The sequence below is a fragment of the Bufo gargarizans genome, chromosome 1 (assembly GCF_014858855.1).
Source record: "Bufo gargarizans isolate SCDJY-AF-19 chromosome 1, ASM1485885v1, whole genome shotgun sequence".
Lineage (NCBI taxonomy): Eukaryota > Metazoa > Chordata > Amphibia > Anura > Bufonidae > Bufo > Bufo gargarizans.
The window spans coordinates 459,091,409-459,108,112 of NC_058080.1; the positions used below are offsets into that span (position 1 = coordinate 459,091,409).

Genomic DNA, 16,704 nt, shown 5'->3' on the forward strand with positions numbered 1-16,704 from the left:
TATAATAGCGAGCAGGCAATTGTCAGGAAGAACCGCTTTCCTCCCGACAATCGCCTGCAGAATCGGGCTGTCTAATACAGCCTTAAGGAGTCTATTATGATTCTTAGTGGCCAGTGCGAAAACTGCAGGAGTTTGAGGGTTTTGTTTAAATGATAGATATTGACATGAAAAATAAAAAATATCATCAAAAATTCTTTAAAAATATGTTTAACTTAAAAACACTATTCAAACAATAGCTCATTTTCTGATGACCCGTTCCCTTTAGGGCACATGCACACGACCGTATATATTTTGCGGTCTGCAAAAAACGGATCCGCAAAACATATGGATGACGTCCATATGCATTCCGTATTTTGCGGAACGGAACAGCTAATAGAACAGTCCTATCATTTTCCGTAATGTGGACAATAATAGGACAGGTTCTATTTTTTTGCGGAACAGAAATACGGACATACGGAAACGGAATGCACACGGAGTAACTTCATTTTTTTTTTGCGGACCTATTGAAATGAATGGTTCCACATACGGTCCACAAAAAACCCCGGAACGGACACGGAAAGAAAATACGTTTGTGTGCATGAGCCCTTAATGTGTAAAATGCCTGTCTGTTCTGGATAGCCGGATACATGTAGATCTCTATGTCCATAGCCCGGTGATTAGATCCCACATCAGGCATGGCAGTAATTGCCGTGCTACAACTAAGAATATAACCTGGTTAATTGACATTCCCATGTGAACTCTTTCCAAGAGGAAAACAACACAGTTGTATTACATACCTGAGTGTGTTATAGGAGCACCTACCTCCAGCTATAGTCAATATACTACCAGCACCTACTGTACATACTCCATAGAGTTAACTCTAAACACATGTTGCAGAAAAGCAGCAGCATCTGAAGCTCAACTGAATCTTCCTTCAAGTCTATGAAGTCTGGCTGTTGGTTGTTAAGCCCCTTCTAACTCACATTGTTAACCTCCATTTGCTGTATTGTAGATTTTAATTTAACTCTTTGTGTGACAGATGGATTTTAATAATGTTCCACTAACCCAGCTGAAGACACCTGTCTGAAGAGCCCATGCTCACTCCAGGAACCAGTCCAGACAGTGAGCCCAGCAGCAGCACTCTGGACAGCACAGGGCAGGTCATGCACAGAAGGCTGGGAATGCACAAGAAGGAGGATGCATGTCTTACCGGGGGCTGCAGAGACAACAGTCCAGATCGCCTGGTTGATCCTTGCCTTGAACTTATTCTCTTCCAGGACTCACTAAACCGTCCCCGGCTGGCACGGCTGGCACTCCTCTTCCTCCCTGCTTCTCCCCCTTCTTCTCTTATGGAGCAGCATTTCTCCAGTTCGCCGGGGTTCCTCCACTTCTTCACCATTGTCTGCACAGTGTGGATGCAGAGTTTTCCTTTGCTTTGTGCTGTGGTCTCAGCTGCACGGTACCTGCTGATCAGTACAAACTTGCTGCACACTCCTCCCAAGGTGTAGCCGCTCTCCAGGGATCTGGCAGCTAAGGGGTGTCGCCTGCCAGCGCCATAGAGACTGCAGGGGCACACCTTGCCTGTGCCTAACAAGGTGGCAGGTTGGCTACGCACAGGTGGGCATTAGCACAGAGGCTGGACTTGGACGGGGACACTAACACTGGCATCAAACAAGGAAAGACAAAGCATGTGCTGCAAGGAATGCAGGCTGATTTGTGTGAACACAAGGCTGAGAGACCACAGGCAGTAATAGGGCTGAAAAGAAGGCGAGCAGTGAGGAGGAACAGGGCACGCTCCACATGCCTACTGCATCCCTCACTCACCGAGGATGCACTGCGCCGGGAAATACAGTTTTCTACTGATTATCTCTTAGGAGTCAGAACTTCTTATGGGTCCGATAACTGTATCCTATATCACTGCAGTCCTGAGCTATCCCGGGTATACCGGTCAATGCAGTCCTGAGCTGTCCCGTGTATACGGGTCACTGCAGTTCTAAGCTGTCCCCGGTACACTGGTCACTGCAGTCCTGAGCTGTCTTTTGGCAACAAAGTGCATAACGAGGGCACCTGGGACTGCAGGGTGAAGGAGGGGAAAGGCGCATGAGGGGTTAATGCTCTGGCGGGAAAATCCAGGCAAAGGGTTGGTTAATGCACAGCCAGAGGAGTTCCTGGAGGGAGGTATAAAAGAGCAGGAGGGAGGGGTTAAGGCAGAGCTCACCAGTGGCCGAGAGGACGTGCCTGTGAAGAGCTGGAGTCCAGAAGATGGCAGATGAACTCCTGAGGATGGTGGCTCAGCGAGTGGCAGAAGAAGGGACAGCTTGTCCAGGGACCAGAACAGTTCGAGATCACCAGCTCCTGCACTCACACCAGCAGTGAGAGGTACATGTAGCAGGGTTAACACACAAACTCTTAACTCAAACTCATTGCGTTATCTTGAAACAAGCCATTGAAAAGCAATGGAAGGTGTTTGCTTAACGCATTTAGTATAGATAACACATCTCAGAAAGCATGTGTGTTAACTCTACTACATCGTAGGTCGATTCGTGAATCCCGTCCCCCATCTCAGTTCAGTCCCAGCTCAGCAGGTCGTCCTGCTCACAATGCTCACTCTGCAGACATCAGGCGGAGGCAGCCGGCCAGGACCGCACAAGTTTCTCCAGCTCTCTGAGTGTGAAATAGTGCCTCCCACTCCCCCTCCGAGGAGGGAGGTGGGGAGAGACCGAGAGCTGCAGCATGTGTCTCAGCAGGAGGAAGCAAGGGCTGCACAGAAGGTTAACAGAGGAGCAGGTAAGTGTGGTGCATGTTCCCTGGATAAAGGGTTAGGACAGCAGAGAGAATGAGCTGTGTGAGTAGCAGGGAGAGGGAAGGTGTGAGTAGCAGGGAGGGGAGAGTGGCTTCTCCTGCACGGCCCTTACAGCTCTCTGCGCAGGGCTCTGGCAGTGCTGCTCATGGGTCCCTAGCCCACTTAGATAGTATACCATCAGGGAGTAGCCCCCGTCAGGGGGGTGCACAGGCCTTTCAGGTACACGTGTTTGTGCTGTTTCCCTGTCTGGTCATTCTTTTGCAGGATCTTCTGCTGGTGGTAGAAGAAAGAAGAGAAGGCACTGTACGTATCGTCGCGGGGAACACGGACGTTCGAGGAGTCATCGCAGGAGACGGTATCGTTCTCGCAGATGCGCTTCTTCTACATCATCCAGCTGTACATATTCCTCATCTCAGCGTTCCTCGGGCAGTAGTTCTTCTGGACCTGGAGCCGAACAACGTTGGAGCGTTGGAACTTGTTATGCCGAAAGGACAAACAGCAGAGGCTACTCCGGCCTGTGGACCAGGTGGGGAACAGTCGACGACTACAGCATCTCTGGCTACGCCTGAAGCACCCCTGGGAGCCTCAGGGACGCCGTCAGTAGGTGAGAAAACATGTCTTAATGCATGGTTATCAAAAGGTACTGATTTGCTGGGTATCTTAAAACAGGTTTTTGATCAAGGTTCTATCAATAGGGGAGCTTTGGCTTCACCTTTGCCACCAGAGAGGGCTTCTACCCTGCCTGAGAGGTCAAATAGGGTGGTTGGTTTGACTTTTCACAGTTCCCTTTTTTGCAGAGTCGCACCTTTAGGCACTCACTTGGCAACAGACGTTAAGGAGAACATATGGAGCAACAAGTTTGTGGATGTGTGGTCCTTGGTCTCTGTTGATCATGTGACAGTGGACAAAGAGCGAAGTTTAGAAAAATGGTCTGACAAGAAGCCTAAAATGGCAAAAACTTTTGGGAATTGTCTTCATGGGTTTGCTATCCTTGCCCATGTGATTTGCCAGCACTTCCCTGAGAAGGGTGCCGAGTTGTTTATTTATCTTGACACCATTTTCAGTGGGCACATGTAGCATGGTGGCGTTACAACGAGGAATTTCGGCTGCGCCTCGCCTTGTCATCAGGTATCGGATGGGCCTCAAAAGCCACCGATGTCTGGTTATAGCTTATTCTCTCTCAAAAGTGGCGGCTCAACGACCCACCGTAGTGTGTTGGCTGTACAATGAGGGTCACTGCAGATTCTTTCTCTCCTGCAAGTCTAGACATGAATGCTCCATATGCGCGGGGGCTCATGTGGCGGTCTGTTTCAGGAGAAATAAGCGACCTGTTAAAGTGGGTTCTGCCAAGGGAGCGGAGAACGCCGGTTAGCGTCAGCGCAGTGGGGTCGTGGCTAGGCAAGTATTCCAGGAGGCAAGAATATGTAAGGAAGAGGGAGGCAGCGCCATATGTGCGGTGTCACTTTGTAGAGAGTGGATTGATGAAGGTTAGGGTACGCTTACCATCTGTGGTTGTGAGGAGTCACAACCACTGTAGAGAGCCTTGCTGGTAATTATAGTTCGCCGACCAGCACAGCGGCTTGTTCCACGCTGCAGCCGCGGTCACTCTGTGGTGCCCCAGTATAATTCCAAGCAAGCTCCAGAAAAAGGAGTTAAAATAAGTTTTTTGCGAGTTTTTCTTTTGATAGGAGGCAAGAATACTCACTGATTGTTTTAGTGAGAGATTTTCTATCCCTCATGTATCATCATCAACATTAATTTTGTCGGATAATCTGAAATCAGTTTGAGAGAATGTTGGAGTTGCCCGGCAAAAGTTACAGAAGGAAGTGACTTCTTGGGGGCGTTGAGGGTTGGGGAATAGATTGCTCCAAGTGCCAAACGAAAAGGAGGACTGGGCTGCACAGAAGGTTAACAGCTGCGGATGTATTGTGGTCGCAGAGTGTGGTAAAACTTTGTGTCCGCAGGTCTAAAACTGATAAGGTAGGTTGTGGCACTTGGTTGTCTATCAGAGCAGTGGGTGGGGAATTTTGCCCGTGTAAGGTGGTTGGGGAATTTTTGGTACACATGAACGAGTCTTTGTTGACGCGTTTCCAATTTTGTGGTGGTTTTTAAGGCCTGCTTCAATTTTTTGCATTTGGATCCTAAGGAGTTTGGGACCCATTATTTTTGGATAGGTGCAGCAACTGAGGCAGATGCTTTGGGCATTGGGGAAGAGGCAGTTAAGAGCATTGGTAGGTGGAGTTCAAACTGTTTTAGGTCTTACATCCGCAATGACTTAGTTTTGTCTTAATTTTTGTTCACACACTATGTTTTTTTCTTTTACTAGATTCCCTCCGCCCTCAAGCCTTGATCGTGGGTCTTTCATATATCTTTTCGGCGCAGAGAAGAACGGAAGGTCAACCCTGCGGTGGCAACCTTGGCGTTGACAATGTCGCTGTTCATTGGTGGGGTGTCCGGGGCCTACGGTGGGTACAATTGCTGCCATTAGTGGTACAGGCTAGCAAGGATTTTATTGGCCCCATGATATTGGTTATACATGTGGAGGATAACGATCTGGGTAAAACTACGTTAGTGAAGCTTTTTTCACTAATGAAGGCGGATTTGGAGCATTTTAAATTGTTCAAGTCCTGCATACTGGTATGGTCGGAAGTGGTTTCTAGGAGAGTGTGGAACGATGCCAGGAGCGTTGCGGCGATCGAGAAATCTAGACGCTTTCTCAATGTTAGGATTTCACATTTTGTGTGGTCACGAGGGGGAGTGGCTATACGCCACTTAATGCTTAACCACCTCCGGACCGCCTAACGCACATGTGCGTTCCGGAGGTGGCAGGCTGGCGCACAGTCACGCATATACGCGTCATCTCGCGAGACGCGAGATGACGCGAGTATGCGCGTGCGCAGTTCGCGGCGGCATTTCATCGAGAGGTATTTCGTCAGCAACCTGCCAGCCAATGATCGTGGCTGGCAGGTTGCTGATTTTTAAAAAATCCAATCAAAGTGCCAGATAGCAGATCATATTTGTAAATATGATCTGTTATATGGCTGCCTGCTCCTCTGCTGGTTCTTTTCGTCGGTTGGATCCAGCAGAGGAGCAGGCTTCACAGTGAGTACACCAAACACTACACTATAGCCCCTGATCACCCCCCTGAACCCCTATAAACCCTTTGATCACCTCTTTGATCACCCCTGTCAATCACAAGTGAAAAGAAAAAAGTGATCAGTGCAAACTGTCACTTTTTTTTTTCACTGTTATTGACCGTTAGGTTTTAGGTATAGTTTAGGTCCCTTGGTTAGGTAGTTAGCGATCAGTTAGCGCCCAGCCCACCGCACCGCAGTCCGTTATTCGCTGATTAGCGTATCGCTAATCAGCATTTGTACTTTTATAGTATCTGGAAGTGATCAAAACTGATCACGGTCAGATCTATAATAGTACTAGTGTCACTTTAGTTCGCCCTCCACCCAAAACGCAGTGTTTGCCCGATCAGGCCTGATCGGTCGCCCACACGTGCGTTCGCCCACACCCGCCCCACCGCAGTGACAAAAAAAAAATTTTTTTTTGATCACTGCACATTCACTTTACACGCACTGCGGCGATAAAAAAATCAGTTTTGATATTTTTTATCAACCGCAGCGGCCTCCGGTACTTCGCTAGCCTCCCCTTTGTAAGACAGGCTTGCTTTTTTTTTCTTGGGTAGTCTCAGGGAATACCCCTAAATTTAGTTGCCCACATGTCAAACAGGGGGTATTCCTCTGAAGAGGCCTACAGGCTTCTGACCCAGTCGGATGAGGAGTGGGAACCCTCATCTGATGAATCCAGCGGGTCAGAATACGAACCTGTAGAAAGCAGTGGCTCTCTGACCCAAAGTTCGGACGAGGAGGCTGAGGTCCCTGATACCACCAGGCGTACCCGGCCCCGTGTCGCTAGACCGCAGGTTGCGCAGGATCCGCTTCAAGAGCAGCAGAGTGGGGCTGGTGCTGTCGGATTACGTGGTGAGGCATACACCAGCAGCCCAGCCCTCCCTGGACCTAGTACCAGCACTGCCGTACAACCTGGTGAAGTAGCGAGCACCAGAAGGGCAGTTGAAGCTGGTACGGTGGCACGTGCAGTAGTGACCCCGTCGCAGCCACCGCAAAGACGTGCCCGTAGAGCCCCTAGAATCCCAGAGGTGCTGGCAAACCCTGATTGGCAGTCCCCAACTTCAGCCGCACCTGTAGTTTTCCCTTTCACTGCCCAGTCTGGAGTTCGGGTTGAGACGGCTCAGATCGGTTCGGCCCTGGGATTTTTTGAGCTGTTCTTGACTGCGGAGCTTTTAGACATAGTTGTGGCCGAAACAAACAGGTATGCCACACAATTTATCACCGCTAACCCGGGAAGCTTTTATGCCCAGCCTTTCCGGTGGAAACCAGTCCAAGTTTCCGAACTTAAAACTTTTCTGGGCCTCCTCCTCAACATGGGCCTGACAAAAAAGCATGAATTGAGGTCATATTGGTCCACGAACCCGATTCATCACATGCCCATGTTCTCTGCTGCCATGTCCAGGGCACGTTTTGAGGCCATCCTGCGGTTCCTGCACTTTAGTGACAACACCGCCTCCCGTCCCAGGGGCCACCCTGCTTTTGACCGGCTCCACAAAATTCGGCCCCTCATAGACCATTTCAACCAGAAATTTGCAGATATTTATACCCCAGAGCAAAACATCTGCATAGACGAGTCCCTGATACATTTTACCGGGCGCCTTGGCTTCAAACAATACATCCCAAGCAAGCGCGCCCGGTATGGGGTTAAATTGTATAAGCTCTGTGAAAGGGCCACAGGCTATACCCACAAATTTCGGGTCTATGAGGGAAAAGATCAGACCCTGGAGCCGGTCGGTTGCCCTGACTACCTGGGGAGCAGTGGGAAGACAGTTTGGGACTTGGTGTCACCCTTATTCGGCAAGGGGTACCATCTTTATGTGGACAATTTTTACACAAGTGTGGCCCTCTTTAGGCATTTGTTTCTAGAACGGATTGGCGCCTGTGGTACCGCGCGAACTAGTCGCGCGGGCTTCCCCCAACGGCTCGTTAGCACCCGTCTTGCAAGGGGGCAGAGGGCCGCACTGTGTAACGAAGAACTGCTCGCGGTGAAATGGAGAGACAAGCGTGACGTTTACATGCTCTCCTCCATTCACGCAGACACGACAATACAAATTGAGCGAGCAACCCGTGTCATTGAAAAGCCCCTCTCAGTCCACGACTATAACCTCCACATGGGAGGGGTCGACTTCAATGACCAGATGTTGTCTCCGTATTTAGTTTCCCGACGCACCAGACGCTGGTATAAGAAGGTGTCTGTATATTTAATTCAATTGGCTCTGTACAATAGTTTTGTTCTCTACAGTAAGGCTGGGAGAACTGGATCCTTCCTCAAATTTCAGGAAGAGATCATCGAGAACCTCCTGTATCCAGGAGGTTCCGTGGCCCCAACCACCAGTGTAGTTAGCCGTCTACACGAGCGACATTTCCCCAATGTCGTTCCTGGTACCTCAACCCAACCGTCACCCCGAAAAAGATGTCGTGTCTGTAGCAGGAGTGGAATAAGGCGTGACACCCGCTATTTCTGTCCTGACTGTCCGGACCACCCTGCCCTATGCTTTTGAGAGTGTTTCCGGAAGTACCACTCACAGGTACACTATTAGCATAGGGATCATCTCATCAGGACAGGCACACAGGGCTATTAGGGCCCATTCACTCACTGCTGCTGCAAACGTCTCCTTTCACATGGGACAAAGTGCATAACGCACTTCGCCACATCTTTGGGCGATTTGCGCTTTGCACATTGACCCATGGGGAAGGAGAGGTTTGTTCTATAAAGGTAAAAAAACAAAAAAAAACAAAAAAAAAAAACAGGTAAGCAAACAGGTTAATGTTTAGTTCCAAAAGTTAAAGTTACATGTTCTGTTCCAAAGTTAATAAAATTATTGCGTTGTGGCCTGTTTTTTTATTTTTATTTTTGTCTTTTTACCTTCCAGGTGGACCAACCGATCGACCAGCTGCAGCACCGATGTGCATTCTGACAGAAGCATTGCGCTGCTGTCAGATTACACGCAAGTCGGTGTATGCGGCGCTGCAAGACGGGATTTTCTCCTCTGCAGTGACAGATACGTTTGCCAAGGCATACGAGCTGAGGAGGAGGCAGCGTTCCTATGCTTTGGCAAGCACTTTGTGTATATATATATATATATATATAAAAAAAAAATCCCGGCAATGATTTATTCATCCACATCGATTGATGCGAATGGAGAAATCTGGTTTGCCAGGGCATACGAGCTAAGTGGGTATGGATGTAGGGCGGAGCTCCTATGTCCTGGCAGACTCCTTTCCCCTCCATTTTTTTTTTTTTGGCAGAGATTTTTTCATCCACATTGATCGATGCGAAAGAAGAAATCTGTGCCGTTCATTTTTTTCTTTCAGCCCAGAGGCTGAACGGAAAAAAAAATCTCATTACCTGTATGCTCAATATAAGGAGAATAGCAGAAACTCCTAATGCTGGCCATACATGTAATGATTGCGGAGACCCTCAAATGCCAGGGCAGTACAAACACCCCACAACTGACCCCATTTTGGAAAGAAGACACCCCAAGGTATTTGCTGAGGGGCATATTGAGTCCATGAAAGATTGAAATTTTTGTCCTAAGTTAGCGGAAAGTGAGACTTTGTGAGAAAAAACAAAAAAAAAATCAATTTCCGCTAACTTATGCGAAAAAAAAAAAATTTCTTTGAACTTGCCAGGCCCCTCATTGGATACCTTGGGGTGTCTTCTTTCCAAAGTGGGGTCACATGTGGGGTATTTATACTGCCCTGGCTTTTTAGGGGCCCTAAAGCGTGAGAAGAAGTCTGGGATCCAAATGTCTAAAAATGCCCTCCTAAAAGGAATTTGGGCCCCTTTGCGCATCTAGGCTGCAAAAAAGTGTGACACATCTGGTATCGCCGTACTCAGAAGAAGTTGGGGAATGTGTTTTGGGGTGTCATTTTACATATACCCATGCTGGGTGAGATAAATATCTTGGTCAAATGCCAACTTTGTATAAAAAAATGGGAAAAGTTGTCTTTTGCCAACATATTTCTCTCACCCAGCATGGGTATATGTAAAATGACACCCCAAAACACATTCCCCAACTTCTCCTGAGTACGGCGATACCAGATGTGTCACACTTTTTTGATGCCAAGGTGGGCAAAGGGGCGCATATTCCAAAGTGCACCTTTCGGATTTCACCGGTCATTTTTTACAGATTTTGATTGCAAAGTACTTCTCACACATATGGGCCCCTAAATTGCCAGGGCAGTATAACTACGCCACAAGTGACCCCATTTTGGAAAGAAGACACCCCAAGGTATTCCGTGAGGGGCATGGCGAGTTCCTAGAATTTTTTATTTTTTGTCGCAAGTTAGTGGAATATGAGACTTTGTAAGGAAAAAATAGAAAAAAAAAAAATCATCATTTTCTGCTAACTTGTGACAAAAAATAAAAAATTCGAGGAACTCGCAGTGCCCCTCACGGAATACCTTAGGGTGTCTTCTTTCCAAAATGGGGTCACTTGTGGCGTAGTTATACTGCCCTGGCAATTTAGGGGCCCAAATGTGTGAGAAGTACCTTGCAATCAAAATGTGTAAAAAATGCCCTGCAAAATCCGAAAGGTGCACTTTGGAATATGTGCCCCTTTGCCCACCTTGGCAGCAAAAAAGTGTGACACATCTGGTATCGCCGTACTCAGGAGAAGTTGGGGAATGTGTTTTGGGGTGTCATTTTACATATACCCATGCTGGGTGAGAGAAATATCTTGGCAAACGACAACTTTTCCCATTTTTTTATACAAAGTTGGCATTTGACCAAGATATTTTTCTCACCCAGCATGGGTATATGTAAAATGACACCCCAAAACACATTCCCCAACTTCTCCTGAGTACGGCGATACCAGATGTGTGACACTTTTTTGATGCCAAGGTGGGCAAAGGGGCGCATATGCCAAAGTGCACCTTTCGGATTTCACCGGTCATTTTTTACAGATTTTGATTGCAAAGTACTTCTCACACATATGGGCCCCTAAATTGCCAGGGCAGTATAACTACGCCACAAGTGACCCCATTTTGGAAAGAAGACACCCCAAGGTATTCCGTGAGGGGCATGGCGAGTTCCTAGAATTTTTTATTTTTTGTCGCAAGTTAGTGGAATATGAGACTTTGTAAGGAAAAAAGAGAGAAAAAAAAAAATCATCATTTTCTGCTAACTTGTGACAAAAAATAAAAAATTCTAGGAACTCGCAGTGCCCCTCACGGAATACCTTAGGGTGTCTTCTTTCCAAAATGGGGTCACTTGTGGGGTAGTTATACTGCCCTGGCAATTTAGGGGCCCAAATGTGTGAGAAGTACCTTGCAATCAAAATGTGTAAAAAATGCCCTGCAAAATCCGAAAGGTGCACTTTGGAATATGTGCCCCTTTGCCCACCTTGGCAGCAAAAAAGTGTCACACATCTGGTATCGTCGTACTCAGGAGAAGTTGGGGAATGTGTTTTGGGGTGTCATTTTACATATACCCATGCTGGGTGAGATAAATATCTTGGTCAAATGCCAACTTTGTATAAAAAAATGGGAAAAGTTGTCTTTTGCCAACATATTTCTCTCACCCAGCATGGGTATATGTAAAATGACACCCCAAAACACATTCCCCAACTTCTCCTGAGTACGGCGATACCAGATGTGTCACACTTTTTTGATGCCAAGGTGGGCAAAGGGGCGCATATTCCAAAGTGCACCTTTCGGATTTCACCGGTCATTTTTTACAGATTTTGATTGCAAAGTACTTCTCACACATATGGGCCCCTAAATTGCCAGGGCAGTATAACTACGCCACAAGTGACCCCATTTTGGAAAGAAGACACCCCAAGGTATTCCGTGAGGGGCATGGCGAGTTCCTAGAATTTTTTATTTTTTGTCGCAAGTTAGTGGAATATGAGACTTTGTAAGGAAAAAATAGAAAAAAAAAAAATCATCATTTTCTGCTAACTTGTGACAAAAAATAAAAAATTCTAGGAACTCGCAGTGCCCCTCACGGAATACCTTAGGGTGTCTTCTTTCCAAAATGGGGTCACTTGTGGCGTAGTTATACTGCCCTGGCAATTTAGGGGCCCAAATGTGTGAGAAGTACCTTGCAATCAAAATGTGTAAAAAATGCCCTGCAAAATCCGAAAGGTGCACTTTGGAATATGTGCCCCTTTGCCCACCTTGGCAGCAAAAAAGTGTGACACATCTGGTATCGCCGTACTCAGGAGAAGTTGGGGAATGTGTTTTGGGGTGTCATTTTACATATACCCATGCTGGGTGAGAGAAATATCTTGGCAAACGACAACTTTTCCCATTTTTTTATACAAAGTTGGCATTTGACCAAGATATTTTTCTCACCCAGCATGGGTATATGTAAAATGACACCCCAAAACACATTCCCCAACTTCTCCTGAGTACGGCGATACCAGATGTGTGACACTTTTTTGATTCCAAGGTGGGCAAAGGGGCGCATATGCCAAAGTGCACCTTTCGGATTTCACCGGTCATTTTTTACAGATTTTGATTGCAAAGTACTTCTCACACATATGGGCCCCTAAATTGCCAGGGCAGTATAACTACGCCACAAGTGACCCCATTTTGGAAAGAAGACACCCCAAGGTATTCCGTGAGGGGCATGGCGAGTTCCTAGAATTTTTTATTTTTTGTCGCAAGTTAGTGGAATATGAGACTTTGTAAGGAAAAAAGAGAGAAAAAAAAAAATCATCATTTTCTGCTAACTTGTGACAAAAATAAAAAATTCTAGGAACTCGCAGTGCCCCTCACGGAATACCTTAGGGTGTCTTCTTTCCAAAATGGGGTCACTTGTGGGGTAGTTATACTGCCCTGGCAATTTAGGGGCCCAAATGTGTGAGAAGTACCTTGCAATCAAAATGTGTAAAAAATGCCCTGCAAAATCCGAAAGGTGCACTTTGGAATATGTGCCCCTTTGCCCACCTTGGCAGCAAAAAAGTGTCACACATCTGGTATCGTCGTACTCAGGAGAAGTTGGGGAATGTGTTTTGGGGTGTCATTTTACATATACCCATGCTGGGTGAGAAAAATATCTTGGTCAAATGCCAACTTTGTATAAAAAAATGGGAAAAGTTGTCGTTTGCCAAGATATTTCTCTCACCCAGCATGGGTATATGTAAAATGACACCCCAAAACACATTCCCCAACTTCTCCTGAGTACGGCGATACCACATGTGTGACACTTTTTTGCTGCCAAGGTGGGCAAAGGGGCGCATATTCCAAAGTGCACCTTTCGGATTTCACCGGTCATTTCTTACACATTTTGATTGCAAAGTTCTTCTCACACATTTGGGCCCCTAAATTGCCAGGGCAGTATAACTACCCCACAAGTGACCCCATTTTGGAAAGAAGACACCCCAAGGTATTCTGTGAGGGGCATGGTGAGTTCCTAGAATTTTTTATTTTTTGTCGCAAGTTAGTGGAATATGAGACTTTGTAAGAAAAAAATAAATAAATAAATAAATCATCATCATTTTCCGCTAACTTGTGACAAAAAATAAAAAGTTCTATGAACTCACTATGCCCATCAGCGAATACCTTAGGGTGTCTACTTTCCGAAATGGGGTCATTTGTGGGGTAGTTATACTGTTTGGGCATTGTAGAACCTCAGGAAACATGACAGGTGCTCAGAAAATCAGAGCCGTTTCAAAAAGCGGAAATTCACATTTTTGTACCATAGTTTGTAAATGCTATAACTTTTACCCAAACCATTTTTTTTTTGCCCAAACATTTTTTTTTTATCAAAGACATGTAGAACTATAAATTTAGCGAAAAATTTATATATGGATGTCGTTTTTTTTGCAAAATTTCACAGCTGAAAGTGAAAAATTTCATTTTTTTGCAAAAAAATCGTTACATTTTGATTAATAACAAAAAAAGTAAAAATGTCAGCAGCAATAAAATACCACCAAATGAAAGCTCCATTAGTGAGAAGAAAAGGAGGTAAAATTCATTTGGGTGGTAAGTTGCATGACCGAGCGATAAACGGTGAAAGGAGTGTAGTGCCGAAGTGTAAAAAGTGGCCTGGTCATGAAGGGGGTTTCACCTAGCGGGGCTGAAGTGGTTAAAGGTGATAATTGGGATTTGATATGCAACAAAGGGGGTGCATTTAAATGATGCAGGTAACTATGTATTTATATCGGGTTTGCAGGATGGTCTGGAGGGAGCTTTGGCTCTTCTTTGTGGGGGTGGTCAGAGCACCGAGTAGGGCTACTCTGTGTCCTCCGTGGCAGAAGGTAGCCCTGAAACAAGTGGGAAATCCTACATAACAGGAGGTTGTGTCTTTGGAAAACAGAAAGTTGAATTGCGTTAAATGACTGTTTTCAGGGCTCACATTGTTAGATATGGTTAAATATAGCTGTGACCACCCCACAATTCTGCCCAAAAAGAGTGTGATGGTTTTATTCACAAGGTTTGGTTGAGCCTGGATAGTTTAATTCTAAGATAGTGGGTTACTCCCTGCAGTCTTGTGGAGACAAAGTGAATAACGAGGTCACCTGGGACTGCAGGGGGAAGAAGGGGAAATGCGCATGAGGGGTTAATGCTCTGGTGGGAAAATCCAGTCAAGCAGTTGGTTAATGCACAACCAGAGGAGTTCCTGGAGGGAGATATAATAGAGTAGGAGGAAGGGGCTAAAGCAGAGCTTACCAGTGGCACAGAGGGTGCCCGCCCTTATTTGGTTTGGGAATATCAGTTGATTTTGTTGGTGTTTTTTTTTTTTTTTTAATGGTGTTGTTTTTTCTTTTCTTTCTTTCAGAATTGTCACAGCTGGCGGAAGGTAGCCGTGAAAAAAGTAGGAAATCCTACATGCGTCGCTGCCTACAGCGTTCAGTATAACAGGAGGTTATGTGTCTTTGGAAAACAGAAAGTTGGGTTGCTTTAAATGACTGTTTCCAGGGCTCACATTGTTAGATATAGTTAAATAAAACCGTGGCCACCCCACAATTCTGCACAAAAAGAGTGTGATGGTTTTATTTACAAGGTTGGGTTGAACCTGGATGGTTTAATTCTAAGATAGTGGGTCACTCCCTGCAGTCCTGTGTATACCGGTCACTGCAGTCCTGAGCTGTCTCGTGTATAACAGGAAGCAGGAGCAAAGGAAACCAGAGGTCTCAGGTGGAAATGTACCAATAGTAGACAATAGATAGACATAGATAGATATGAGATAGATAGATTATGAGAGAGATAGATAGATGGATATGAGATAGATATGAGATAGATAGATAGATAATAGACAAAATACATAGGTAACTAGATAACTAGATGATAGATATGATATTAGAATAGATTGATAATAGTAGATAGATAGATATGAGATAGCTAATAGATAGACAGATAGATAGGTCAAAAAGGCATAAATCGATGATAGATATGATATTAGAATAGATTGATAATAGTAGATCGATATGAGGTAAATAGATGATAGCTATGAGATAGACAGATATTAGGCTAGTTTCCAGCAGGCTGCTTTGGCAGACAATGCTGGGAATTGACTGGATACAAACCGCAGCATGCAGCAGTTTATGTCCAGCCGATTCTCCACATTTTCTACCGGAGTGCGGCCAGATCTCCTCCGGTCCCTATTATGCCTAATGGGGCCAACGGGCATTTCTTACACATCTGGCAGTGCCGGATCCAGTGAATTCTGGCAGGCTGTTCTCTGCCAGACAGCCTGCTGGAATTCACACCAGAGATGTGAAACTAGCCTTAGATAGACAATAGATAGACATAGACAGAACAAATGGTTGAATTGAGTTGATTAAATGTCTGTTTCACTATAGTCTCACAATGTGAACATCAAAATTTCCATCTTAAAAACTGTAACATTAAGTCAATCCATATCTCATAAAATGGCCCAGTCATTATCTTTACACCAGAGAAATAAGCAAATAGATATGAAATAGATAGATAGATATAGATACATAGATAGGTGTGAGATAGACCAAGATAGATATGAGATGATAGATAAATATAAGATAGATACATAGATAGATACATAGATGGATAGATAGACAGATATAGATAGATATGAGTTAGATACATAGTTAGAAGATAGATATGAGATAAATAGATAGATAGGAGATAGATAGATATGACAGAGATAGATAGATAGGAGATAGATAGATATGACAGAGATAGATAGTTAAATAGATAGTTAAATAGATAGGTAGATATATAGGAGATAGATGTTAGATGCATAGATATTATCTAGATCAGGCATCCTCAAACTGCGGCCCTCCAGCTGTTGTAAAACTACAACTCCCACAATGCCCTGCTGTAGGCTGATACCTGTAGGTTGTTCAGGCATGCTGGGGGTTGTAGTTTTGCAACAGCTGGAGGGCCGCAGTTTAAGGATGCCTGATCTAGATAAATAGGTTTGATAGGATATATGTCATAATTTTGGAGGAGCATTTCATCAGTTGCACTAGGTTACCAGTCTGTGTGCTGGTACTGTCACTTACTGGCTAGATCTGTTATGTACTGCCATGTGCGGGCCAATGAAATATTACTGTTTCTTCTAGTTAATAGAAACCCATTTGATACAGCATTCTTCATAATGTGGCTAGGTAAAAATATACAAAGAAACATGAACATGGATGTGTGTTCATTTACCCGTTCCCTGATACTGGGTGCAGGTACAAAGAACCCATTATAGTGCCCCCATAACACAGCCTACCAGTGTCATACACGTTTGTTTACAGCATTGTTAGGCTGGTTCCTTACCTGCAGAAGCTATTCCGGCAGAGAACAGCCTCCAGAATTCTCCAGATCCAGCACTGCCAGATGCAACCGGACCCGGTTTGCATCTGA

At 45.4% G+C, this 16,704-nt stretch overlaps 1 protein-coding gene across 2 annotated transcripts; it reads left to right on the forward strand.

Annotated features, from left to right (window-relative positions):
- Window positions 1-2,694: 2,694 nt before the first annotated feature.
- Window positions 2,695-14,836, forward strand: LOC122932717. 2 transcript variants are annotated; one of them, XM_044287308.1, is made up of 4 exons: window positions 2,695-2,766; window positions 3,047-3,386; window positions 5,109-5,247; window positions 14,651-14,836. In XM_044287308.1, exons 1-4 carry the CDS (start codon window positions 2,713-2,715, stop codon window positions 14,673-14,675), a joined length of 558 nt encoding a protein of 185 aa, XP_044143243.1. In that variant the 5' UTR covers window positions 2,695-2,712; the 3' UTR covers window positions 14,676-14,836. The 2 variants fall into 2 exon arrangements, with proteins under 2 accessions (XP_044143243.1, XP_044143235.1); XM_044287300.1 differs by having other exon boundaries at window positions 2,697-3,386.
- The last annotated feature ends 1,868 nt before the right edge of the window (window positions 14,837-16,704 follow it).